Below are 25,337 nucleotides of genomic sequence, written 5' to 3' on the forward strand. Positions count from 1 at the left end.
AATGTGCTTTTTTTTTTTTTTTTTTTTTTTTTTTTTTCCATACGAATGAATCGTGTTTTGGTCTGTACAGTTTTTTTTAATTGAAATGTTCATCAATCAAACATTGTGTTTATCAAATATGTTTTCAATGGGCAGACAGTAATAGTTATCAATTCGGATTTAGGAGTGGAATATCTGTAAAAGTTTATACTTTAACAAACAGCCTTTAAACTGGTTACTTGTTGTTTGTTTTGATGTTCATACAAGTTATGAGTTAAACTTTTTTGATCAGGAAATAAACTGTTACGTTTGAATTTTTATTTTAATTTTTTTTTTTTTTAAATCTCTGCAATATGGACATTCATGAAGTGTGCACATAATTTGGTAATAAATTAGATTTACAGTGCAAGTTGTTGAAGGTTAATAAGCCATAAAAGATTAGATTTATTAGTAGTGGTGATTATTCTATTATTGTGTCTGTTTATCTGGTGCGCCTTTTGTTTGGAAAAACAGAAAACAAAGACATAAAATGAAATATAGACATGAAGTCAGAAAAAGGAAGAAGGTGGTAAAATAATGTAAAAGATTAACAAACTTTTATGATAAATCACACCAGAAGCCCAACATGTCATTCCATGGACTGATAAGGAGTTGGACATAGTATACAAGCTTAAATGACACCAAGAAAAAAAAATACTTCATTTGCTTATAGGAAAATGTACCGAAGCAACCATCTCCCTGCATCTCTACGCTGGTCCTGTCCATGTCAAAATGAGACGAAGCCTTGATCCAGCAATCACCATTTGCGAGCAGTTTGTGGTTTTATGGTTAGTTGATATCAGTGTACAGGGGTGGAGGAAGTATTCAGATCCTTAAGTAAAATTACCAATACAGCAATGTAAAAACACTCCATTACAAATAAAAGTCCTGCATTCATAAATTCTACTTGGGTAAAAGTAAGTATTCACAGCAGACTGCAGCCCGTGTCAAATTTTAATTGCTGGTTTGGTCCCTCTGACATATATTATCATGTATGACATCATTAGATTATTAGTACTAAAGCATAGCTGTATGTTGTATCTGCTGCAGGTGAGTTAGTTTAAACTGCTTTATATCCAGTTTTATCCAGTGGATAAGTCTGAGGTGTCAAGATGATTACCGGGAGAGAGAAAAAAAAGTTCTGATCCACAATCTGTTTTCAGTTTTCGGATTTTTGTATTTTATTTTTGGTGAAATATTGGGTCATTTGAATTTTAAATGAATCCCTGTGAGAATTTCAGTGTGAAAAAAAAAAAAAAAATCCCAATTTGTGGAGCTATTAACAACTCGCAGACATCTGAAATGTGACCCTGATTATCCCGTACTTTGTGTAAGACATTAGAAGGCAAACAGGTTGGAAACCACTTTCACCTTTAAAAAAAAATGTGTTGCAGGCTTTTTTAAGTTTTTCACATCGTGTCAAATCTGCATTTTAAAAGTAACTAAAGCTGTCAAATAAAATGTAGTGGAGTAGAAAGTACAAGATTCAGCCGACATCTTAAATGCAGTGGGGTGGATGTGTAAAATAGCATCATGGGGAAATACTCAATAAAGTTAAAGTTTCTACTTAAGTGCAGGACCTGAGTAGATAAAGCTACTCAACTACTTTCCACCACTGTCAATGTGCACACACCAGCGGCGTGGAAACGGCGTGTGTGTGCGCGCGCCGGTGTGAGTAGCATGTTCGCCGGCTCACGTGTGTGCTGCCAAACAGCCATTGAAGATTCACGGACTTCCTGAAAGTAGTGCCGCCGTGTCGGGTTACAATCTTTAAAACTAAAAAATGTGCATTTATTTGTTTCAATTAGATTTTTTTTAATATTTTTTTTTAGCCCAGGTTTTTTTTTTATTTTTTTTATCTGTATATGGTGGTGATGAAATAAATAAATAAATAAAAAAACCCAGAGCTAACAGTCGTGTTATGAGCCGGTGCACCTTTCTTATATCCCTCCGCTGGTTTTTGTCCCCTTTCAGACTGTTTTGGTCTTTTCGCTGTTAGCAACGGAAAGAAGCCGAGAAGCTACAAACCTGTTTAGAGAACCGAGATATTTGTGTGTGTGTTGAGGATCGCATCACAAATTGACAAGAGGTGTAAAACACATGTTTATTTTTGGACGAGTTACTGAGGGCGCGTTGTCTTTTTTTTTTTTTTTTTAATGTTTTTTTTTTTTTTTTTTTTTTCCTGTTTTAATAGGAATTGTACGGATTGCTAATTTAGCTTAGCAACCGTTAGCCAGCGAGCTAGGTAGCCGTTTAGCATAGCATCCATCCCGAAGAGGCACGTTGACGTTAGCCTCGCTAGGTAGCCGGTTCTTCGGGTCGCTAACGTTGAAGCGAGCCGTCAACACAACCAACACGCCTCCTCCTCCTCTTCTTCCTCCTCTTCCTCCTCCTTCCTCCTTCCTTCCTCCTCCTCGTCGTCGTCAAGGGAAGTTTGCGGGGGTGAAACCGGTCGTTTTTAAGACGCCGTCTTTTATGGGATCACCATGTCAATGAAGGCAGGTGGAAATCGCAGCAAGCCCGGCGGTGGCAACGCCGCTGGAGCCGCCGCCTCCGGTGCCGGAGGAAGCGGCGGCGGGAGACCGAACCTGGGCAGGTCTGTGACGTTCAAACGTGAACTGAGCGAAGTAAAAAAAAAAAAACACACAACAGCAAAAAAAAAAAAAAAAAAAAAGGGGGCCGACGTGGCTGGTTTTCTGTACTTTGGGGGAGACGAATCGCTTCCAGCGGTAAAAGAGAGATGACATGTCGGGGTGGGGTGGTGGTGGGGGGGAGAGGTCCGTCCGACACCGGCCCGGGGTGGCGGGCGGCGGGCTGCGGGCCTCGCGACGTGTTGGTCGCCGAGCGTAACGTGATGCAGTTAAAGCTAGCGAGGCCTGTCCGCTCGGTCCGGGGAGTGCTGCAACTTCGACGTAACGTCACCTCATCTTGCACTTTAAATAAAAAAACAACAACCACATAATCCGGTCTGCTGTTTAGAAACATCTGGATGGGCACGTCGTCTTTTTTTTTTTTTTTTCCCTACATGTGTTGTTCGCGTTGTCGCAGCTTGGCCAAGTTGCTTGATCTGCTAGCGGTAATTAGCCTTGTTTGACAGCCCATGCTTTTGCGTTTCTTTGCCTTCGTTCAAGCTCTGTAGCTGCCGGGCTAGCGGGGGGGGGGGGGGAACCACACGAGCCCGGGAGGGCTGCGAAACCCACTGCGTTTGTGTTTTTTTTTTTTATTTCATGTACGCTACCGCAACATTGCTGCAACGGTGGTGGCCGAGAAATTGATATAAAAAGCGGTGTGGGCGCACGAAGAGAAAAAAAAAGAGGGGGGGGGGGGGTGTGGAAACGGGAGTGAGGAGGAAAAAACAAAAAAGGGGGAATTATAGACCGACGGGCTTTCAACCTTGACGTTGCCTTTGCTGCTCGTGAGAAATAGTGTCCTTGAAGCATGACTTTTCGGTACATGTCGACCCCCAAAGATGAAGCCGACACACGCTGTCAGTGCGGGATCTGCGTGCATATTGTGCTTTTCTTTTTTTCTTTTTTTGTGTGGTGGTGGTACTTGGTCGGGCTGCTGTTCACCGGTCACCAGGACGGTACGCCCCATTCGCTGCGTAGGTTCCCATCTTATCCAGGCCGAGCGGAGACACCGTAAATCAAGATTGAACCAGTTGGACTCGGAGCACGCAAAACCAGCATACATGTATTTCAATTCCAAGTTGACTCGGCTTTAAAATTACGTGTGTTTCAGGGAGGCTATTACTCATTCACTTACAGCGGGTATAATGAAGGGGATAAGTGGTCATGGCTTACATTGAATGAAGTGTGAATTCCTTGGCGGTGTGCCAGCTTCTGAACTAGGTGCATTTTAGGACATGCTTGGGGGGTGGGGTGGGGGGGGGGGGGTTGGGTTGGGATGTAGGCCAGAGATGACTAGCTGCTCCTTGACCATTATTCTAACCTGAAAAATGTGGTAGGGTCCGTGGGAGATTTGGGGGATCTGCATCGCACTCAAATATGTAATTAATCTACATTTGCGTGGCAGGCTGGTTTATATTAACCCAGATAGTTTAGATTGATGATGATTTTCAGGTTTCCCCTTTTTGAAACGGCAGTTCTGTCATCTCCAAAATTTCTCTTATTTCGCCACACAGCTGCTAGCAATTTGTTTCAGGAAGTGTGGAAGAACTTAATGATGATGGCAAGTTTGACACTGATGCCATTTTTGTGTTTCAGGGGAAGACACAGTGGTAAAAGTCCTGCAGCAGTAAGTAACTTGATAACTCTCCCAAATATGTGTAGAATAGACCAGTATTAGCAGAAGTTGGTTATACCTGAATGATGTGTACCTGAAGTCAGCTGCTTTTTGAAAAGGTACACAAAATGAATTAATTGTTGGGTTTTTTTGTTCATTCTGTGCAGTCATTTAAACAATTTATCATGATTTTTTTAAAGCATACAATTTGACCTCAGAGAAACTGATATGTCTCGTATGCATTATGACTGGAGCAAATGTCCAGTAGGTATCACACGGCTCTGAGACTGTATTATGAGAATCTTTCTTTGCAAATAGGGAACCTCTAAAGTTAATTGTGTTGTTTTTTTTTTTTTAGGTAATTTTCAATGGTGTATATGCAAATATGAGGATGGTCCATGTCTTGACTTCAGTGGTGGTATGTTTACTGTGTGTCTTTTTTGTGTGGTCTTCTGAATTTTGTGGTGTGTGTAATAACATTGATGAACAGAAGTGTGAATTATACTTACTGTAAATGAATTAGCAACAGCAGTATTTCTTTGACCACATGCTGTTTCTTCAAAATGTCTACACTGCATTAAAACAAAGCCTCTTTTAAGCAGAGATTGATCCATCACTTGTCTGCTTCACAGCAGATGGGTTTCTGAATTAGTTTGTTTTAAATGTGTAAATTGACATTGGCACTTTTTTGATTGAGTGAGTGTCGCATACAGTGAATAACATTGGCCTGTTTACTTACAGGGGACCAAGTGTGAGCTCAAAGTGAAAAACGGAGCAGTCTATGAAGGAGTATTTAAGACATACGGTCCAGAGGTAAGGATCATACACAGTGTGATGTTCTTAATCGGCAATAATATTTAGCTAAATCTGTTACTTTCTCATTTCTTGCACTTGTGATTAAGCTCAACTGTGATAGCACCAAATAGCAGCTTCACCCCTGAGGTGGCTTAGACAAGGATAGCCCTTTCCGTCTTCCCTTTTATGGCGCAGAGGTCTGTGGCCCTTCGTCTTCCCTTTTAGGTTGAAGTATTCCCCAATCTTCTGTGGTGGGGGGGCGGGGGGGGACCTGTACGAATGAACAGCTTAACCTGAGTGGTGGGAGAGGATTCTGTCCAGTTCATTTGGTAGAGCTTGGCTTCCCCTCCCCCTATTTTTTATTATGTATCTTATACCTCCCACTTCTTTTTATAAGGTTGAGTGACTGCAATTTGAATGAGGCTGGCAGGACCCCAAAAGAGATCGAATTTGGTGTGCTTGCACAAGAAAACACCACTTTGTTTTGAGACCAAAACAAAGCATCACAGTTGGCTTTTGCTATCACAGGGTGTGCAAGTTGAGCTGCCGAACATGCTGAAATACTGGCATGTTGGTGTCTTCACTGCCCCTCTGTACACACTATCTTAGTCAACACTAATGTTTTGGTTGCAGGACTTGTGGTTTCAATTTTCTTCCACAGCAATATACTAGTTGTATTACAACGTCTTGTTCCGAGGAAATTTGAGTTCTGAGAAGGTCCTCCATCTGGCACAATGCCAATAAATAAGCAGAGCTCCATGTAGCTGGTTTTGCTTATCAGTAGTATTCTCATGATCCATTCATTTATTGGTTATTTATTTACTCATTTAGATGAATTAAAAAAAAAATTGTTATACTAGAAATAGAAACAGTTGATTGCAATAGTTAAGGTCTAAGCCAAGGTGACCTGTTCACATCTCGTACATTTTGTCCAACAGTTTAAAATGAAAAGATGTTTGATTCATAACAATATAACAGCAAGAAGAGAAGCTGGAAACCGAATATTTGACGTTTTTACTTAGTAATTTTGGAGTTTGGACTTTGATTGGGATGAATCGGTGCCTGGTCTCTGTCATCTGTGTCCATGCCTTCTCAGCTCCTCTGTAGATACTGTTGGCCTTTGCTGTATTTCAGATCTCCCTTTTATTCAGTTAAACATACCTATCCCCCTCAGTGTGACCTGGTGCTGGATGCAGCCCACCGAAAGAGCCCAGAGCCAAGCATAGGCCCCAGAAAAGAAGATATTGTGGAGAGCATCATTTTCAAGGCGTCCGATGTCGTCGTGGTGACCTTCAAAGATGTGGACCTGAATTTTGCCAGGAAAGGTACTGAGGGCATTTGTGTTGGCAAATATCACTGAGAAGTCTTCATATACCTAGTCTTATACATGATACATGATAACTTAGGTGACTTTGTCACTTTGTATGCAGTGGACATACACACAAATAAACACATGCAGGAGTGAATACCCATCAGCTCATACACACAATGTATTGATCTCTTTCAGTCTCTATTCACTACATTGATGTCACAGAGGCTTTGCCATGAGTCAAATCTTGTGTGTCTGCTCTGAATGGCCAGTCAGTGAAGACCAATTTGATCTATCGATTGGTCCTAAGGTTGCCCCAGTGCACCAAGGACACTCAGTATAAGGCTGAATGAGGCTTCTTCATGTAATTCATCTTGAACCACATAATTCTCCTTTGAACGATAACAGAATGTGGGAGAGTTGACTTTTCCCGAAAATGAGTGTGAGGGTTTCGCCACATGATTCAAAGACGTGGTGCTGCACCAGTGTCACGTCTAAAGTAAAATTGTCACAATAATATGTGCCGTCGCTGGAAATGTTTTGCAGAAAACAAAAACAAATCCGCTGATTTATCTGAGTCAACAAGACCTTAAACTTTAGTATTTTTAAAATGTATTATTTCTACAGATAGCAATTTGCTCTAATTGTGTTTTTAGAAGTTAAATGTGTTTGTCATTAACTTATTAGCTGAAATAAGTGGGATGTGGGCAGTCTGCTACACATGGCCTGACAATGAAAACTGCACTCAAGCTTGTGAAGAAAGAGCCATGAGTTTTACTTTAACACTTGCAAATAGTTGAAACATATGTTAAATATGTTGGGCAGGAAATCTATTGTTGGTGTGATCACCAGTCAGTCATTCTGTGTGTCAGCCCATCCTCTGACTCTGTCATCTGTGTGTGTCTCTCCTTTCCAATGGTCTAGTCTCCTCTGACACAGGTAATATATGGCTGTTTTCTCCTCTCACACATCTCTGTATGCACTCAAACACACACATTGATCAGCCTTCTGGAATTATGAAATTAAACTCATAACATTTGTGTTAAGGTTTGGGCATGATCTATTGCTGCACTTTAATTCCAGTTTGATAGGAGAATTTAAGAAGCGCTGCTTTCATATAATCTACAACTAAGAATCAGATATCTGATGCAGGTCAGTCTTGCTCCATCTTTTCAGTAGATCCTTTGTTAGCTTTAGAGTGGATGTTGCTTTCGGTAGAATTATTGTCACTTGACAGTCTATTTAGTTCGGCTGTTAGCTTGCAGGTTAGCAGTGACTCAAAGTGGACGTTATATGTTTGGTCTTACTTGTGAGGAATTTGAGGATGTGTGAGAGATACTTTATACAGCCAATAGTGTGAAATATTGAATGCAGTAAACTAATGCTGAAACTTCTTTTGTTTATTTTAACTATTCTAAAGCTCATATTTCTTTTTAACTGTGGTTTAGGTTTTAAGATGACATTTAAAAAGTTATTTTTTTTAAACATAAATAGTTTTAAGTCATTTTATTATGTTTTAGCCTCAAGCACAGTTGAGGCCTTCATGTAGCTAGTCAGCAATGACAGTCTCCTTCTCTTGAAGAAGGATTTTGTTACTATTTTTATTTTTAACTTATCTGCCAGAACATCATTTTTCTTGAACGTGGAGTTCTGCTGCAGCACCAGATTTTAAGCCTTAGTGGACCAGAGTTCATGTTAAATCAGTGCTAGAAGGTAAATCATCAGCATTATTATTATTGTGATTCCTTCAAAAGCAACAGATTGCAAACCCATGTTGAGCACTAGCACTTTATTTGCTTTCTTAGCATTGTAATAGATATGAAGTTCTGTCAGGATGTTTAATTTCTTTTGGCCCTAAAAGTACTTTGAGGTCATCAAATGGACTGCTGTCTAAATGCATGTTTGCTTCCCCCTCACTATGCCCAGATTTGATTTGTAAATTTTCCTTCTTTTATGTAAAAATTTCCCTTGATGGACAGTGTGCACAACGCATGCCAACAACCTCTAGAAATCAAAACCAGGCCTTTCAGCCCAACTGTCTGTATGAAGCCAATCTAGTGTTTGTCTAAACTCGCTCGGTGCCAGAAATGCTTAAATGCCCTTTGTATTGGTGAGACGAGTTGGGATGGCTGAGTTATGTAACTCCAGGTGGCTGGTACGTGTTATGCACATAGTCCATCGGTGCCAGATCTGAGAATGTGAGAGCAGACTTGGGCTAACGTGTGATTAGATTTCCTTTCAAATATAATTGGGGGTTTGTCTTTGAGCATGCCTGTCTGTGATTCATTCTGTTGAGCCAAGGTATTCTGGATGTTTTCTTTATACCTATAAAGGCTGCCTTTCAAGATGTTGCCATGGCGATGCTTAAAAAATGAAGCTGGGGGGAAGAGTCAGGCATCGCGGTTACTCTGTGATACCTGAATTTAATTTCTGATAAAAGTTGGCTTTGGCCTTATTTCTTGATTGACTGAGCTACAAGCTAAGCTACACATTCAAGGCTCCCTTTTTCCTGTTCTTTACAAGGTTGCATTCACAGTCTCGCTCACACTGTCAGAACCGTTCATCCTTGTTAGCCGTACCAAGGCCAGCTCAAGCATTAGCTCAAAAAATTTTTTGAAAGGATTTTGTCCCAATCCGGTTGGACCCATGTCTGGATGCGAGTGCCTGTTGAACCACCAACACCTCCATACAGACCTTTGCTGTGAGAGTTTGTGGCAGAGGCCTTTTGAGGCATGAGCGTTTCCCTGCATAAACAGTGAGAGTGCAGCCATGTGACCGTTTACTGTCATGAGCTTGTGTGTGGGTGTGTGGGTGTGCGTGTTTGTATGGGTTTGTATGTGGTACATAAAAATGTATTCTTTGTGTATGCTGCAGACAACTTCACAGATGCAGCAGTGAGCGGCAGGATCAATGGCGAGCATAAAGAGAAAGATCTCGAGCCCTGGGATGGAGGAGAGACCCATAACTCTGACAGCCTCGAGTCTCTGGACACAGATGTGGTGAGGAAACAGATACACAACACGTGTGAAACATAGAAATGAATCCATATCCATCCACAGTAAACATAGTTTGTGTCATCTGATCAAGCGCATTGATACGTTTTTATAGGCTTATTGTCAAATATTTTCTCTTTGCTACTCTCTCTCTCTTCATGTCAGTCAAATGGGTGGGATCCCAATGACATGTTCAAGTACAATGAGGAGAAGTACGGAGTCTTGTCCACATATGACAGCAGCCTGTCCACATACACGTAAGCGCCTCCATGTTGTCTTCGTATTCTCTCTGTGCCTTTCTCCCTGTTCAAAGTCTTTATTTAGTAACACGCCATGATACACCTAACAGAGGAGCTGGAGATACTAGAATTGTGTGTTGTTTTTTTTTTATATATATATATATATATCTGACCTCGCATGAAAGAAGTAAAACTTTAAACTCCTTAGTCACTCTCCGTCTGACCCGAGTCTCTCCTCCCAGGGTCCCCCTAGAGCGGGACAACTCCGAGGAGTTCCTGAAGAGGGAAGCTCGTGCTGCCCAGCTGGCAGAGGAGATCGAGGCCAGTGCCACGTACAAGGCCCGTGTAGCGCTGGAGAACGACGAACGCACCGAGGAGGAGAAATACACCGCTGTGGTGCGGGGGGAAAGGGAGACTCACACACTGAGCAGGTGAGACCAGGGTACACATTCAAAACCGGAGGTGGCACAATACATGTAATTATGTAATTGTGGCCTGTGTTCGCAGCGTGTTCAGATTTAATTATTTCTCATTGTTGGTAATAAGCTTCTGATTGGTCCTACACTGTCAGCTCCCCTACCACCCAGCAGCACAACACTGCATAGTTCATAATTATTATTAAATGTGCATACTGTGGGCCAATGAAGAAGGCTGTACGTATATTTCTTCATACTAGCATGTCAAACACAAGTACGAATATTGCACGTGCGTAATGCTTGCAGACAGCATGACCAATGCTGTCTGCAGTAGAATGACGCAGGCACTGCCTTAAGAAGCATATTTAAGCCTTAAAGGGAGGCGAAGTAGTTCCAGCAAATTCACTAAGTCGACAGCAGCTGTTCCCAGAACAAATACTTCACTGGTAATTAAAGAAAACACGATCATTTTGGCTAATGAGAAGTACTTAGTTGAATGTGATGGCGTGTAGAACTAATTTCTCATCTTGACTATTTCCTGCTATATATTTATCTGAACCATCTGCCTGTATTGTTTGTTTGTGTGCAGAGAGAACAAGTACATTCCTCCAGGTCAGAGGAATAGGGAGGCGATGTCATGGGGACCAGGACGTCAGAATTCACCTCGTCTGGGTCAGAGCTCAGCTGGACCCTCAACTCCTCGACCGGGCCCTCATGATTACAGTCCGAGCTCTGGGGCCGATCAGAGGGTGGTCAACGGAGGTACGCTTATTAAATCACTCACAACTCTGTTGCGTTACTTGCTCCACCCTACTGTATATACGCAGGACTTCTGAGACGAACAGAGGTTTTCGGTTCATGAGTGAGTTGGTCAGTGCAGTGGCCAAACTGTGACTGGAAAACATCTTGTACTGTTTGATGGATGTAAAGTTAGTCGGAATGTTTGTATTTGCTGTTCCTGTTTATTTTATTTTCTCCATTTTTTTTGAATATCTGTCAATCAAACCATTTTATTTCTGTCTTGCCTTTTTTTTTTCCTCATAATTATTAATCTCTGGCTTCTTTCTGTTCCAACTACCTTTCCTCCACTGTAACTGGTTGTCATTCGCTGTTAGTCATCCTTGATCATTTGTCCTTGCCTCTTTTTAGGTTCATCCCACTGGCCCTCACCCTGTCCATCTCCCTCCTCCCGCCCCCCCTCTCGTTACCAGTCCGGTCCCTCCTCCCTGCCTCCCCGGGCGACCACGCCCACCAGGCCACCCTCCAGACCCCCCTCTCGACCCTCCAGGCCTCCCTCTCATTCATCCCACCCCTCCTATCCCTCCTCTTCATCCTCCTTTTCCCACCATGGGCCCACGTCGCTGGCCTCCACTGTGCCCAAACGCATGTCTTCAGAAGGTACCCACATCATTGTGGAGTAGACCTGGGCAAAGGCATGAGTTGAAGGTGGAGGGATTGTACTCCCGGTTATATTCCTGGTCATATTGAAAGCTGTTCAAAGGGTCTTCAAAGTTAAATAAGGAAACTACTTTCAAATGATAAATTTGCCCAGGTCTAGTGTGAAACAACAAAAACATGTGAAACTGCTTCTTTACATTGATTTTGGGTCAGATTCTCAGTTTTTTTTTTTTTTTTGTAAATTGTGAGGGTACAGTAATGCACAAATCTGATCCTCTGTCAATGCATCAGGCAGTTTCACCTCGGCATGTGGATGAACCTCAGTGTGTGCTGTCCTTTCTGCCTCGTGGGAGTTTATGGCACCAAAAATATAAAGACACCAGTCTGTCAAAATGTTGTCTGAAAGCATTCAAAGGACCATAATCTTAGCAGACAGCATAATAAAAATGTAACGACAACAAATTACAAGGCTGTCTGAAGATTTGAATGAAACATGAGGAAGATGCTCACAGAAGTTTGTATTGGCCCTTTAAAAAGAGGATAAATTATTAAAACCAAACTTCATTAGTTGGTTCTCACATGCAGTGCTTATCGGGGACGTTGGCTCCTGCGTCAGCTTTCTATTCCAGTGCATTGGATTTGCAACATATCAATATTTAAGTTGACTTTATTTACATCCAGTGTTTCCCATACATATACGCAGTTACATTAACGACCGCCCAATTATTTTTTGCGATCCATTTCAGCATTTCTTTTTATCGGTCTGAGAGAACGATGCCATCGACAAAATCGATTAACGATCTCCCCTCGCACTCCTTCAGCGGTGTCTACTCCGTACCGCGTCGGTGCACCACAGGGGGGGGACAGGCAGGGTTGAGCTTAGTCCTTCTTGAAACCCAGAGATCAGAGGACAGAAACTAGCGTGACCTTCAACACCTGCAGAACACAGCAGAGACTGTCACACTGAGCTGAAAAGCTGCACCTTTTCTGGTTGATTTTGTAATTGTAGACACAGAACACATAAAATCGAGCACCAACCACAGTACTAAGTTACTCTGTAATTCATTTTAATATCTGAAAAAAAAAAAAAAAAAAAAAACATCCACTGTGAAGTTTTTTGACATTGTTCCAAATTTTTATATCTTACTTAAAACTATAGGTGAACTCTGACCTCTTGGTTCTTGTTTGAAGTTGAATCCAATGCGCTGGAGCACTGAGTGACAATAATTCAATGCCACTGTTTAAACAATTGTGGAACGCGTTTCTACTTTTCAAATATTTTTTACTGTACATAGCAAAATGTTCAACTATTGTTCAGCCAAAGATCAGTTTCGCTCTGGACTGTTCACTGCACAAATTTTACTAAACAGCAAATGATGGAACTCCTGGTTTCCACCTCATCATCTCTGTTTTCCCTTTTCTCATCTTTCACTTCACTTTGTTGTGGTTTGGAAAGTGTGATGTCGTTTTGCCACTTTACAGGATCGTCTGCAGCGTCTCCACTAACACGCATGTCAGCAAATAACACTGCTGTTTGACGTGATGTTTAATCCTTAGATTAGGACGTAATCACTGCAGAGGTTTGAGTTTTTAAAAGCTTTTTGTGAGACACAGGTGAGTTTTAAAGAGACACCTTCACAGCGGGAGGGTTTGTACCTGTCTGTCTTCATCTACAGGTCCACCCAGGATGTCCCCAAAATCACAGCGGACACCGCGCGCTCACAGAGTGCCACCCTGCCGAACCAGTGGGGTCCCCCCAGGAGTGGATTTAATTTCCCATAATACCCCGGGAGAGGTCCCAGTGACTCCACCGACCAGGAGTAGCTCCTCCGGAGGGACATGGTCCTCAGTGGTTAGCGGAGGTAGAATCTTTTCTTTTTTTTTTTTTTTTTTCCTTCCTCTTCTTTATTTATTTACTCTTTCTGTGTGCAAACAAGGTCAGAAATTATGGTTTAGCGCCACTGGTTGCCAGGTGACACACTTCAAATACCTATTCTCTTATATCGGCGAGTAAATCAAGATGGGTGAATGTAGTTACATCATGTGATCACCAAATTCGTATTTCTTCTTCCTCTCCTCAGCTCACAGACCTCGCTCCCCCCGACAGAACAGTATGGGTGGAGCCTCCCCTGGCCCCTCCTCCTCCTCCCTCCCGTCACCCCAGACGGGAACAGCACCTGTAGAAACTGTTGCTGCACCGTCAGCTTCCTCTCCTACTGCTGCTAGCCCCGCCCCCAACATGGTCGCCTCTTCATCAGGAGATGGTAAGATTAAAGTCAACGCATGCCGAGAGTGACTGAGGGAAAAAGGTTTGATGGTTTAGTGTGCAGTAGGCTCTGTTACTATCAGTAGTGCTGTTCTCAGATCCTTGTTCTCCATTCATACTGGGAGTAAGCAGACTTATGTTTTTATTCTATAGCTAAAGAGTGTCGTGTCCAGGAGACAAGACAAACATCCCCCTCGGCAAACAAGGAGAACATCAAGCCTTTGGACAGCTCACCTAGTATCACCAGACCAGTCTGTAAAGGTACAGTGTAAACTGGATATCGGCATTTGCCTCAGAAATCAGCGTTTCAAACTTCAACGTGCTGTGAAGCTTTATCTGAGATGCTTGTTTCCACCATGTTTTTATTTATTTAGCTGTCATAATGTAGTTTGGACTGATGTGCTGTCATTAAATAGCTCTTTCCAGACTCTGAATCAAGTTTTTTTTTTTCTACTTACAGGACCCCCTTCTATGGCACCAGACCACAGAAAACAAATAGATAATTTAAAGAAATTTAGTGTAGATTTTAGAGTAAGTATCTCTTTCATTCATGCGGTATAGAACTGCCCGAGGTCTGACATGGCTCGCAGAGCTTGTATGCACCTCTTCAAGTCTTCCTCTTCTTGTCCTGCTTCTAGTTGCAGTCTAGTTCAAATCCAGATCCTGCCTTCGACCAGATGATGACCAAGCCTGCCAGAGATGCAGCAGACAAGCCTAAAGACCTTTCCCTGGACAAAGCTTCCACAGCGGGGCGGGAGGGCACCGAAGACGGCGCTGCAGTGGTTGCCGCCGGGACGTCCGGCGGCGGCCCCGCTCCGTCCGCCGCCACGAACACCAGTAAGCCCGGTAGCCCCGCTGCACTGTCTCCGTCTCCCTCCGCCCCGGACCAGAAGAGGGCAGGGCTCGACGTGACGTCACAAGGAGTCCAGACGACCGGCACGTCTACGTTCGGCGGAGCCAAGCATGACGAGAAGGAGGAGAAGAAGGAGGCAGTGCAAGAGTGAGTGGAGACGGAGTCCCTTGAAAAGACCAAAACCGTCATTGATCATCTGTGCCTGATACGTTTTATTCTTCGGGGCAGTAAAGATCCACTGTTGTCCAAAAACAAACATTAAATGTATATTAATGATATCGTCACAATTCAAATGGTCACTGTTTGTTCTCCTCCTGCAGTCAAGTAAGAAAGTCAACCCTGAACCCAAATGCCAACGAGTTCAAACCCAGGTTTAATACACAGGTCGGTATTCGCTGCTATACAGGTTCGACCACCACAAACTCGGATCGCTGTTTATCTCATTTCGATGCCTCTGACCGTCGTCCCCGTCTCTTCTCCGTCAGCCAAAACCAGCCAACACCCCGACGCCTCCCCGGCCTCAGGGCCAGCCCAGCCCCTCCATCATGGTGCAGCAGCCTCCCACCGTGTATGGCCAGACAGTGTGCTTCCCCCAGATGTACCCGCTTACACCAGTCAGCCCCGGAGTGCAGGTAAGACAAACACCCGCATGTTGAAGCGTGCAGCGTATTTCTGCTCAGACACGGATCACCCCGAGCATGACGTAGTATCAGGAAACGCGGGATCCATCGAAACCGATCCCTTTCAGCGAGGTCTCCGAACATGTCTGCTTTTGTTTGTCCTCATTCGTTAATTTTCTTTCCCTCTTCTGTCTTTGATTCATATCTAACGCATGCGATAATTATTTCTTCAGTTTCTCTTCCATTATTATTATTATTATTTTTTTTTTAAAGACCACATCACCTTTTTTTTTTTTTTATTATTCCTTTGTTTCCTTCGTACACCTCAATATAGAGAATATGCATCTTATGTCATCACTCGTCTTTCCTTTTTCATCTTCCAAAAGTTCTGTTACCTGAATGATTTTTGATGAATAAATTAAAAATAAAATGTAAATATTTGATCTTACAAGCTCAGAAATGTTTTAAGGAAGGAGGAAATGTTTGAAATGTTTATACAATGATGCCAAAATGACATTTCTAAGCACTCCCAATGCAATTTTTCTGATGAAAGCTGTTACATTTGTGAATCGCTATTTGTTCTTTGTTGCTTCAAGAAAAACTTGGTGAGCCAACATCAGACACATGCAAACGATAACAACTAAATAGTGGTTCTTTTTCCTTTCTCTCCCCGTCCTCCTCCTCCTCTTTCTCTCTCTCGCTCCATTAGAAAAGCATAATATGGAAGGTTTGTGAATTTTTCTAAGATTTATATTTTTTAAATCCTTATTTTTTCGTTGTTGTTTTTTTTTTTTTTTCTTTAAAGCCCAATCAGTACTGAGATGTTTTGCTTGCTTGTTGAATTAATGCCATCAGATGTTCTTTTGCCAACTTCTTATTGCAATTTCATTTTAAAACTTGTCATCCCAGATGGACTTTTTTTTTTTTTTACCAGACAAATGGCTACAAGCTAATAACAGTTCCAGCCTCTTTTTGTTTTCGCTGCAGTACTGTTTTGTAAATGAAATGCATGGTGTATGACGTTAAGGAGCAGAAGTAACAAGTAGTGTTTGGTTGATAGTTGTAAAACGCCTTTTTTTAGCCCAACGATAGGCGGGCGTAGTCATTGCATGTGCCCCCCCCCCCAGGTAAGAGCTAATGCCCACGAGTGGTTTCCGATCTATGTTTTTGTACGTGTGAGGCGAGCGGTTCCCCGCGTAGCCACGTGGGTCTCGCACAAACAAGCATAAAGTCACCTATTTCTAGTCGAGGGCTTTTCATTCTCGTAGGGAAGATGCTCGAGTTTCACTGAGAAGATCGAGCATAAATGTGTTCTCTTCATCTGCCATCCTCATCCCCCTCCTCCCTCCAGTCTCCGGCTATGTACCAGGTTCAGATGCCTCATATGACGGTCAGCCAGTCAAAACCCTACAGACCAGGTAAAGGTGAGAAGAATCACTGCTTTCCTTCTATCATTTCTCCGACACCAACTTCTCTTTCTCTCTAAACTCACTAAATACATCAGGTTGGGAAAGTTACTATATTAGGCCCCAATGTAATAACTCCTATTTGAAGATCTTTAAGTATTCATGACGTTCCGATTTTCTCTTGGGAACGGTTCACGTACCGACCAGTGCTTCCGTTACATTACGAGTTTTTTTTTTTTTTTAATTTTTATATCTGTGCGAAGCTGGCGAGATTAAAGTGTGTTTTATACGTCTTAAAGATTTAATTGGCGCTAAAAGTGTTGATGAAACCATCTTGGTGATGAAACTCGAGGGGAGTTTCTCAGCTCAATTATCCCTACTTTTTTTTGGCCACCGTGGAAATAAATTCCTGATCAGTGAAATCAATCGGAGAGCGTCCCCTGACGCGTTAATACTGAAGCACAGCAGGAGGCTGAATCTTCTGCAGAGCCAGCCGGGCATTAGTGATTACTGGATGTCACGATGAGGAGCTGAAAAGGAGTCTGAAAATTCTTCACACTCCGTCCTTCAGCTTCGCAGGACATGTGACCGATTGGTTAATTCATGAAGGGAGTTTGTGATTCCCGTAGGGAATTGATTTGCCGTGTGCCGCCAAAATCAAAACGGCGTACACTCAAATGATCGTAAGAGAGTCCAGAGATGATCTGGTCACGTGTCTCTCGTCTCCAGACCGTTATTTTCCAGGGATAGTGTTTCGAAAGGGGCGGCTCGTATTACAATCAGCTGTCAGGAAACGGCGCTCGTCTCTTTCGTAACCAGCAGCACTTTGGTTGCTCCTCATTGACTTTCCCCCCCCCCACCCCCCCGCCCTATGTAATCTCCAAACATGAATCTCTTAGTACCCAACATGCCCCAGCAGAGGTCAGACCAGCACCACCCGCCAGGCACGCCCACCATGATGCACCCAGCCACAGCAGCAGGCCCGCCTATTGTAGCACAGAGCCCCGCCTACCCCGCGCAGTACTTCACCTGCAGCCCGCAGCAGTTCACCAGTCAGCAGCTCGTCCAGCAGATGCCACACTACCAATCACAGGTAAGATTTACTGTCGTCGTCGTCCCTTTTTACCTCTCCCAGCTGCTCACGAGTCGGCGTTTTGCCTGGACAGATGCTTGCGGTTCAGCAGCTCGACGGGGGGGGGGGGGCAGACTCCCGCCTCTCGCGCCTGAACTGACCATACCTGCCCCGCGCGTCGGGCAGGTTGAGCCTCCACGTGGCCCGAGAGGCAGCGCCGAGTTTGGCCTCCGGGTTTCACAGTTAATACAGCAAACGCGTATGAATTACTTTAGAAGGTTCCCTGCGCAGAAAAATTCTCATTTTAAAGCGAGCAGCAAGGCTCAAGCAAAGCATACTCAAATCACCAATTTACATTGTTGTTTTTAAAGCCTGACTGATGCTGGATTTTTGGAGCCAATACCAATAACAGGAAATAGGAAAAAAAAAAAAAATATATATATATATATTTCTAAATTCACGCAAGGATCTTTTTCTACACCATGTTGTGGTTTTCACATTAGACATGTATGTCATTATTACCGTATCTTTGACAGCCCTGTATCGGGCAAATGAAATCGGCCATCTGTTAACGTGGTGGTTGATATTGTCAGAAATGTACATTTGTTGTTGACAATCCGACATGTGAGGTTCGAAACTAAAATGACTGTTGAGGTTCCTCCGTCTGGTAAGCAAACGCTGTTATTTAACTTCTTAAACGTTACATATTGTTTTAGCACAAAATGATTTTTATTTCAAGAAAATACGGATTTAAAACCGGTCAAAGCTTAACTCGAGTATGGAAACGTCCGATCACATCAGACGCTCGATGCCACTTTGACTCTTTACAACAGCCGACGCCCGAGCCTTACAGTCTAGTCAGACGTCCACCCTCGGCCGAGACGAACCTTTCGATGGACCCACCGGTGGACTCCGTCGCTGATGCTGTCAGTCTCGTGTCTGTCCTTGTGCGTCCCCCCCCCCCCCCCCCCAGGCGCAGCACGTGTTCAGTCCGGTGATGCAGGGCAGTGCCAGGATGATGGCTCCTCCGACCCACGGCCAGCCCGGCCTGGTCTCTTCCTCGACCACGCAATACCCGGAGCAGACACACACCATGTATGGTACGTCAGCCCGCCAGCTGTTCGCGGGTCGCGTTAGGCGTCCCGTTTTAATTGCTTTTCGGTCGGTTCCAACACGGACTCCTGTTGTGCCTACAGTGTCTCCAGGGCCGATGCCTCAGCAGTACCCCCACCCCAGCGCCACTTTGCACCCTCACCCGCAGCACCCCCAGTCCTCCGCCACGCCTACCGGCCAAGCCCAGCAGGGCGGCCCGCCGCAGCACGGAGGTCCTCCCAGCCACCCCGCCGCCAGCCCGGTCCAGCACCAGCAGCACCAGCAGGCTGCAGCAGGTGAGAGCCTCCGGGCGCTCCGGCACCGACCCCGCGCCGAGCGGACCGCCATCGAGGGGAGCCCGCACGGCCGTGTTCACGCGCGTTGTGTTTTTGTATGTCGCAGCGGCAGCGGCGGCAGCAGCCCAGGCCCTCCACCTGGCCAACCAGCCCCCGCAGCAGCAGATGTACTCGGCTTTGGCCCCCACGCCCCCCTCCATGACCCCCGGGCCCAACCCTCAGTCCCCCCAGGCATCGTTCCCCTCTGCCCAGCAGACCGTCTATATCCACCCGCAGCAGGTGCAGCACGGCTACAACCACAACCACATGGCACACGTGCAGCAGGTAGGTCGCCGCCGACCGTCGGCTCCACGCACGGCAACCGCGGCTCGCTCCGGCCGGAGGGGCCGGAGGGGGCGGAGCTTCCCCGAGTGGGGTTTTTAACGTGGGGGAGAGAAAGTCTGGGAGCACTTCCACCAGCTGTTTAAGTTCATGAATGGATCGTGTTTGATGTCGACAATGCTGCAGGTGAAGGCGTATGTTTTCAGGCGGTCTGACCGAGTTTAAATATCGGAAGCGGAGCTCGCAGTTGTGGATGGACGAGGTTTCAGTTGAAAGGGAGTCAGAGGGAGAACGAACCCCATTCACCGGTCCCAACCACCTCAGTTCGATGTAACCCGGTAACAGTTCCTCCCAACACTTAACATTTTGGCCACGCGCGTAAGTTATTAGTCCACCGTTCCCGGGAAGCACACTTCACAAGAGTTGAATAAGAATCAAAGAGCGCAGCGGGGTCGCCAGGTTCGGCCGACACCCTCCGTACCGGACCCGTGCTCGCTCGCCGGCAACGGCTGGAGACGCCGCACGCCGGAAGGACTGACGAGTGCCGGCGCTGCAGATAAGATGTAACGCGTCGGTCGGCTTCAGGGACGCCGCTAGATTTCCTGACGGAGCCGGGCGAGGCCTCTCCTCCTCCTTGAGCGCTCGACGGGAGTTTGAGCCGACTTCGAAAGTCTTTTGGTCGGAAAAGAGATGATTAACTCGCGCATGCCGGTGGGATGTTAAACTTTAGTCTTTCTTTTTTTTTTTTGAGAGACGCACCCACGAGGGGGGGGGGGGGCTTGTTGTGGCCGGTACAAATACGACAACCCGGCAATATAGATCTTCCAAACGTCTCGCGTGCCAAGAGCCCACGACATCTCCAGAATAAAGAGCGTCGGCGACATCGATTCGTAATAGTTTGTCGTCCACGTAAACTCGGGCCACGCCGTTTATTATTCTTAAAACAGTAAGTTGACATCCTCTCGGTCTGATTGATGATTATCTACTGAACTCCGCGGTGTGGCAGACGCTCTCTCTCTCTCTCTCTCGTCCTCGCTCCCCTCCGTCCTCCCCGCTGATCGGAAGAGACGCACTGCGGGTGGAGCGGAGGAGGGGCTCGGAGTCGGGAAGAGCTCGGATCATTTCTCACCGACGGACCCCGGTGCGTCTGGTGAAGCGTTCGCACGCTCCGTAATACTGTGAACTCGTCTCGCGTGTGAAGACGGGGGGTTGGGTCGACTGTGAAGAGAGAGAGAGAGAGAGAGAGAGAGAGAGCAGGATTTGATCTTCTGCTTGTTCTTCTGTTGTTGTTGTTGTTGTTGTTGTTGTTGTTTTTTTTTAAAACCGAGCGTCGTCGATCTAAGTAAAGTGTAACCCAACGGCTGAATGTTCACACGAAGGCAGGGCTGACACGCGCGCACGCGCGCGCACGCGCGCACGCACGCGCGCACGCACGCACGCACGCACGCACGCACGCACGCACGCACGCACGCACGCACGCACGCACGCACGCACGCACGCACACACACACACACACACACACACACACACACACACACACACACCAGACACAGCGAGCTCGGGTTGGAAGGAATGATCAGCTGAAAAATCTATGATCAGAACAACGAATTGAATTTTCTCACGTGATCCGCCTGTAACGTGTCCACCATCCATAACATCGTGCCTCCCCACTTGATTCCACCCTCCTCACCCGACAGCTGTTCCGGTTCACTCCCCCACCACACCCCCACCACCACCCCGCAAAGCCGCGAACGTGTCCCGTCTCTCGCCGTCTCGCTTCCCGTCAACGCTCGCCTTTAACCCGTCCGCTTTGTCTCACGCCCCAGGCCCATATGCAGTCCGGTTTGGTGCAGTCTCACCACCCGGGCACCACCCACCCCCCGATGATGCTGATGGCCACCCAGGGTCCCCCGGGGGGGCCGCAGCCACAGATGACCCAGACCGCCCTCAACCCCATCCCCGTCTCCTCAACCACACATTTCTCCTACCTGGCACATCCACAAGGTACTTCGACTTACCGGCGCACCCCTGCGGGCGGCGGGCGGGGACACGGTGAGCAGGGTCACCGTACCCGGCCAGCTGTTAAGGTTTCACTCGTTTCAGCTGCCGGGGACGGTTTGCAATATGCGTAATGCGGAAGAAGACGTTTTGGAGGACGAGGTTTTGTGTTTGTTTTTAACCGGCGATCGCGGGGCCGAAAAGGTTGAGCAGGAAATTCTCTTGTTTCCAGACGTGTTTAAGGACGCAAGAGGGAGGGTTTGTGTTCTTTTAGGAAAAACGGGAGCTTTGTGAATAATCGCGAGGGGAAACGGGGGGGGGGGCGCGTCAGGAACCGACGGTCCGACGGCCGCAGGGAATGTTTCAGCCAGCTTACAAATATGGGCGTAACTGTTGTTTTAAGACGCATGAAGAAATGAGAACCTGATCCTCCAGTATTTTTTTTTTTTTTTATTTTTTTGTCTTCGTCATTCATACGTAACCCTTGACAACTGGACGTTTCCCTCGGCTTTGTCTCGTCCCTGCAGTGCAACCTCATCATCAGCAGCAGCTGTAGACGGAGGGTGACGGCGAGCTGAGGGACGACGCGCTCCACCAGAGCCTTCATGAGCAGGCGATGAAGAGGACGAGAGCCCTCCCTCTCCTCTCTTTCCTCATCCTCACCAGACATGCTTCACGTCAGCTTTTCTCCCCCCTCTCCCCTCCCCTCCCGCCCGCCCGCCCCCTCCCTTCCAGACTAGGCAATAAGAGAATGTTAACAGGTTGATGCAGTGACATGTTTTAACGAGCTAGACGGTTTTAACGGACAAGACTGCTCCTTTTCAGGCCCCGTTCACACAGACATCTGCCCCCCCCCCCCCACACACACACACACACACACACCCTACACCCACACCCACACAACACACACTCATACGCACACTATCATATGCACACATAACACCCACACACAAAATGCACCCACCCCACCACACAATGCCCCCCCCCCCCCACACACACACACACACACACCCCCACACACAGTTTCAGGGGTCCCAAATTGCAATTTATGTCAGCTTGCCAAGTAAGATGTGAAAGAGAGCCTGAGAGTAACTAATCAGTGAGAGTGAAGAGGAAGAAATTTCAACTGGAACTTGTATTTTGTCTGCACCTTGTTATGAAAAAACAACAACAACTCTTCCAACTTTTAGACAGTATTAATCTTACTGTTTATTGCTGCTGCTATGTGCTGCGTTTGTTTCCAGACTACACGACAAGTTTCTAACCAAACTAAAACCGAAACACGACAAAGAAACTTGGCAGCCAAGAGGACAGGAGAAACGTTATTTATGAAGTTATAATGGCTGAGGTGATCAGATCCCACTTCTCACCTGACCCTTATGTAACTTTTAAGTTAAAACTTTTACTTTGTAGATAATATAAATAATTTAAAAAATGAGCAAAAAAAAAATTAAAAACAATAAAAAAAGTTTTAAAAACTGAACGGCTTCCTGTGCTTTCATTGTTTTGTGGGTTTCTTAATCATTGCGAATTCAACCTCCTGCTGCTGTAAGTACTCTTTAAGGGTTCATCCACATCTGAACCAAAGTGTTTAAACCTTAACACCCTCGACAAGAGGACACATAATCATAAACGACATTTGTTGATCACGACAAGCCACTCCCTGCACACGAGTAGTGAACACACACACGAGATCCACAAATACAAATGAAATCTATCTAAAGATATCAGCCCGGAGAACTCGGTGGAATGGTTTTGCTTTTTTTTCACTTTTCAGTTCACTGAAGTAGACGTGTGACTTTAATAATAATAGTTTGTGAGAAAATGTTTCCTGTTGCCACACGGCTGAAACTTCCTATTTGGCGGTCAGAATAGACGCAACACCAAGAAACCGTCTGGAACGGAACCTCTCATCAAACCGCCGACGTCTTATTCGCTCTTCTGTGGGTTTGGAAGGACGCAACGAACAAAAAAAACAAAAAAAGGCACGTTTCAGTGAGCGAGTCTTTGGAGGCATAATGATAATAGTGATAATAGATATACAGGTAGATATTTTGTCCCTCTACGCAGAGCTCGCCGTTTTCTTTGTTCTCGCTCTGGTAAACCCTCGAGCGTTTCCCAGAGTACCAGAGGCCTAAAACAAAAGAGGACCATCTACCTGTAACCTCTGCTCATTATTATTATTATTTATTTTTTTTTTTTTTGCAGACTTGTCTGCAGCGATAAAAGAATAAGACCACACAGAAAAAAAAAAAGTCCTTTTTTTTTGGTTAGGTTTATTTAAAAAAAAAGTCAAATATACAGTTGATATATATATATTTAATATAATTTAGATGCTTCTAACTGAAAGGGATGCAAACACAATGACGGGTCTGAAAAGCTGTTGTGGTTTTCGTTGGCTGTAGACGGGACGGGACGGGACGGGACGGGGGGGGGGGGTGCTGGGTTGAACTGCTGGAATGCTTACAGTGCTAAGTCGACACACGGGATGAACAGTATTGAGAACACATTACATTCATCAACTGGACATTTAAAAAAAATAAAAAATAAACACGAGGAGGAGCGGGGAGGCGAGGAGGGTGGAGGGGGGTGGGTGGGGAGGGAACTAAAGGTGGATCTGGAGCAGACGTTGTGCCTTAAAGACACCTGAGGTACACGGGGCTCTTTCTCCAGCACCAACTCCATCCTGTCGCGAGTCGAAGCCACGAAGCGACAGGAAAAAGGTGGCAGCCCCGCTTTGATAGGAATGGCGTGATTTCTGGGATATTTGGCATTCTGTCAAATAGCTTTTGTTCTTCGGTCTGTGAGCGGGCGCAAACGCTGAATCCTCATCCGTCCGTCCGTCCGTCCGTCCATCCATCCATCCATCCATCCAAGCCTCCGATCGCCGCCTACACGCATACAAAGGCGTTAAGCACGGGGGGGAGAGGGGGGACGTCTCTCAGATATTGCACGACACAGTCGCACCCTGAGCTTTAGGGGACGGGGGAAAAAAAGAAATTAAAAACAAAACAAAAAAAGGGGAAAAGCAACAGCAGCTTTCTGGCAAAGGCACAGTCTTTCTCCCTAAAAAAGAAAAACCAGCAAAGAGAAGAGGGCGGGGCTGATATTCAAAATAGTCATTTGTTACCGTTGCTTTCTTTGAGCAAAAAAAAAAACAAACAAAAAAAGAAACAAAGAGGTGACGAGGGATTTGTTTAGACTCGGGCACGTAAAGGGGAAGGAAGAGCAACCGTACTTTTGCCAAAAACATCCTTGTTTTTGTTCCCCTTAAAAGATGTCAGTCTTGATCATGACGATACACAAAAGAGAACTACACAACCATTGTAAAAAAAAATGTTCCTTTGGTAGACAAAGCTGACTTAACAAGAGGAGTAGTCACAGCGGACTTCATGTTCAGGAGGAAATCAAGTCGCATTTATGTATTTCTCTAAAAAAAATTAAAAAAAGAACAAACGGGAAACTACGATGATTAAGAGGACAGAGACAGAATCGGGTCGAAACCATAAATTAAGCAGATTTACTGAAGGTAAAAATCGAAAATCATCGGCTGAAGTTAGTGTTAAAGCAAGGTTAGAAAAACAAACAGAGACAACAGGCTATTTCCCAAAGGCATCCCCCCTCCCCCCGGCATGCTCCCCCGGAGGTGAAGCTCCAGGTACAGAAAAATCCAGGTACAGACTCGCTTTTGGTAAAAGGCTTTTCCTGTTTGGACGTGTCCTTTCGATGACCTCCGATAAAAAAAAAAAAATGGTAGGCTCTCGATAAAAGTCACACCTGAGTTGACGTCTGAAGAGGTCAGTGCAGTTTTAAATTAGCAAGGTTAAACCTTTGAAAAAAAAAACAATAAAATAAAATAAAATAAAGGCCTGACGACAAACCTTCAATTAAATCGTCGGTGTTTCGCATCTCGTGCAACATTCAGACACTTTCACAAACTTTCCTCACAGAGACTCTCGTTAGAAACGTAGAAGTTCTTTTAATAATTACATATAGTGTA

The 25,337-nt window shown here is 45.3% G+C and overlaps 1 protein-coding gene across 9 annotated transcripts; it reads left to right on the plus strand.

The window, feature by feature from the left end:
* Positions 1-1,980: 1,980 nt before the first annotated feature.
* On the plus strand, positions 1,981-22,820 carry atxn2 (ataxin 2). Of its 9 annotated transcripts, XM_069699630.1 has the most exons (26): positions 1,982-2,614; positions 4,245-4,275; positions 4,622-4,681; positions 5,005-5,076; positions 6,233-6,383; positions 7,292-7,306; positions 9,242-9,366; positions 9,526-9,617; positions 9,842-10,030; positions 10,605-10,777; positions 11,165-11,413; positions 13,090-13,275; positions 13,495-13,677; positions 13,833-13,940; positions 14,140-14,210; positions 14,318-14,679; positions 14,853-14,916; positions 15,018-15,164; positions 15,862-15,879; positions 16,504-16,576; positions 17,458-17,651; positions 18,604-18,730; positions 18,827-19,018; positions 19,125-19,342; positions 21,166-21,343; positions 21,865-22,820. In XM_069699630.1, the coding sequence occupies exons 1-26, from the start codon at positions 2,505-2,507 to the stop codon at positions 21,891-21,893; spliced, it is 3,417 nt and encodes a 1,138-aa protein (XP_069555731.1). In that variant the 5' UTR covers positions 1,982-2,504; the 3' UTR covers positions 21,894-22,820. The 9 variants fall into 9 exon arrangements, with proteins under 9 accessions (XP_069555736.1, XP_069555731.1, XP_069555730.1 ...); XM_069699629.1 differs by lacking the exon at positions 7,292-7,306 and having other exon boundaries at positions 6,233-6,398; XM_069699631.1 differs by lacking the exon at positions 7,292-7,306 and having other exon boundaries at positions 6,233-6,398; positions 16,504-16,570.
* Positions 22,821-25,337: the final 2,517 nt, after the last annotated feature.

This window comes from Brachyistius frenatus, unplaced genomic scaffold (genome assembly GCF_029030835.1).
Source record: "Brachyistius frenatus isolate BFR_SWC_R1_liver_20210118 unplaced genomic scaffold, ASM2903083v1 Contig_30, whole genome shotgun sequence".
NCBI lineage: Eukaryota > Metazoa > Chordata > Actinopteri > Embiotocidae > Brachyistius > Brachyistius frenatus.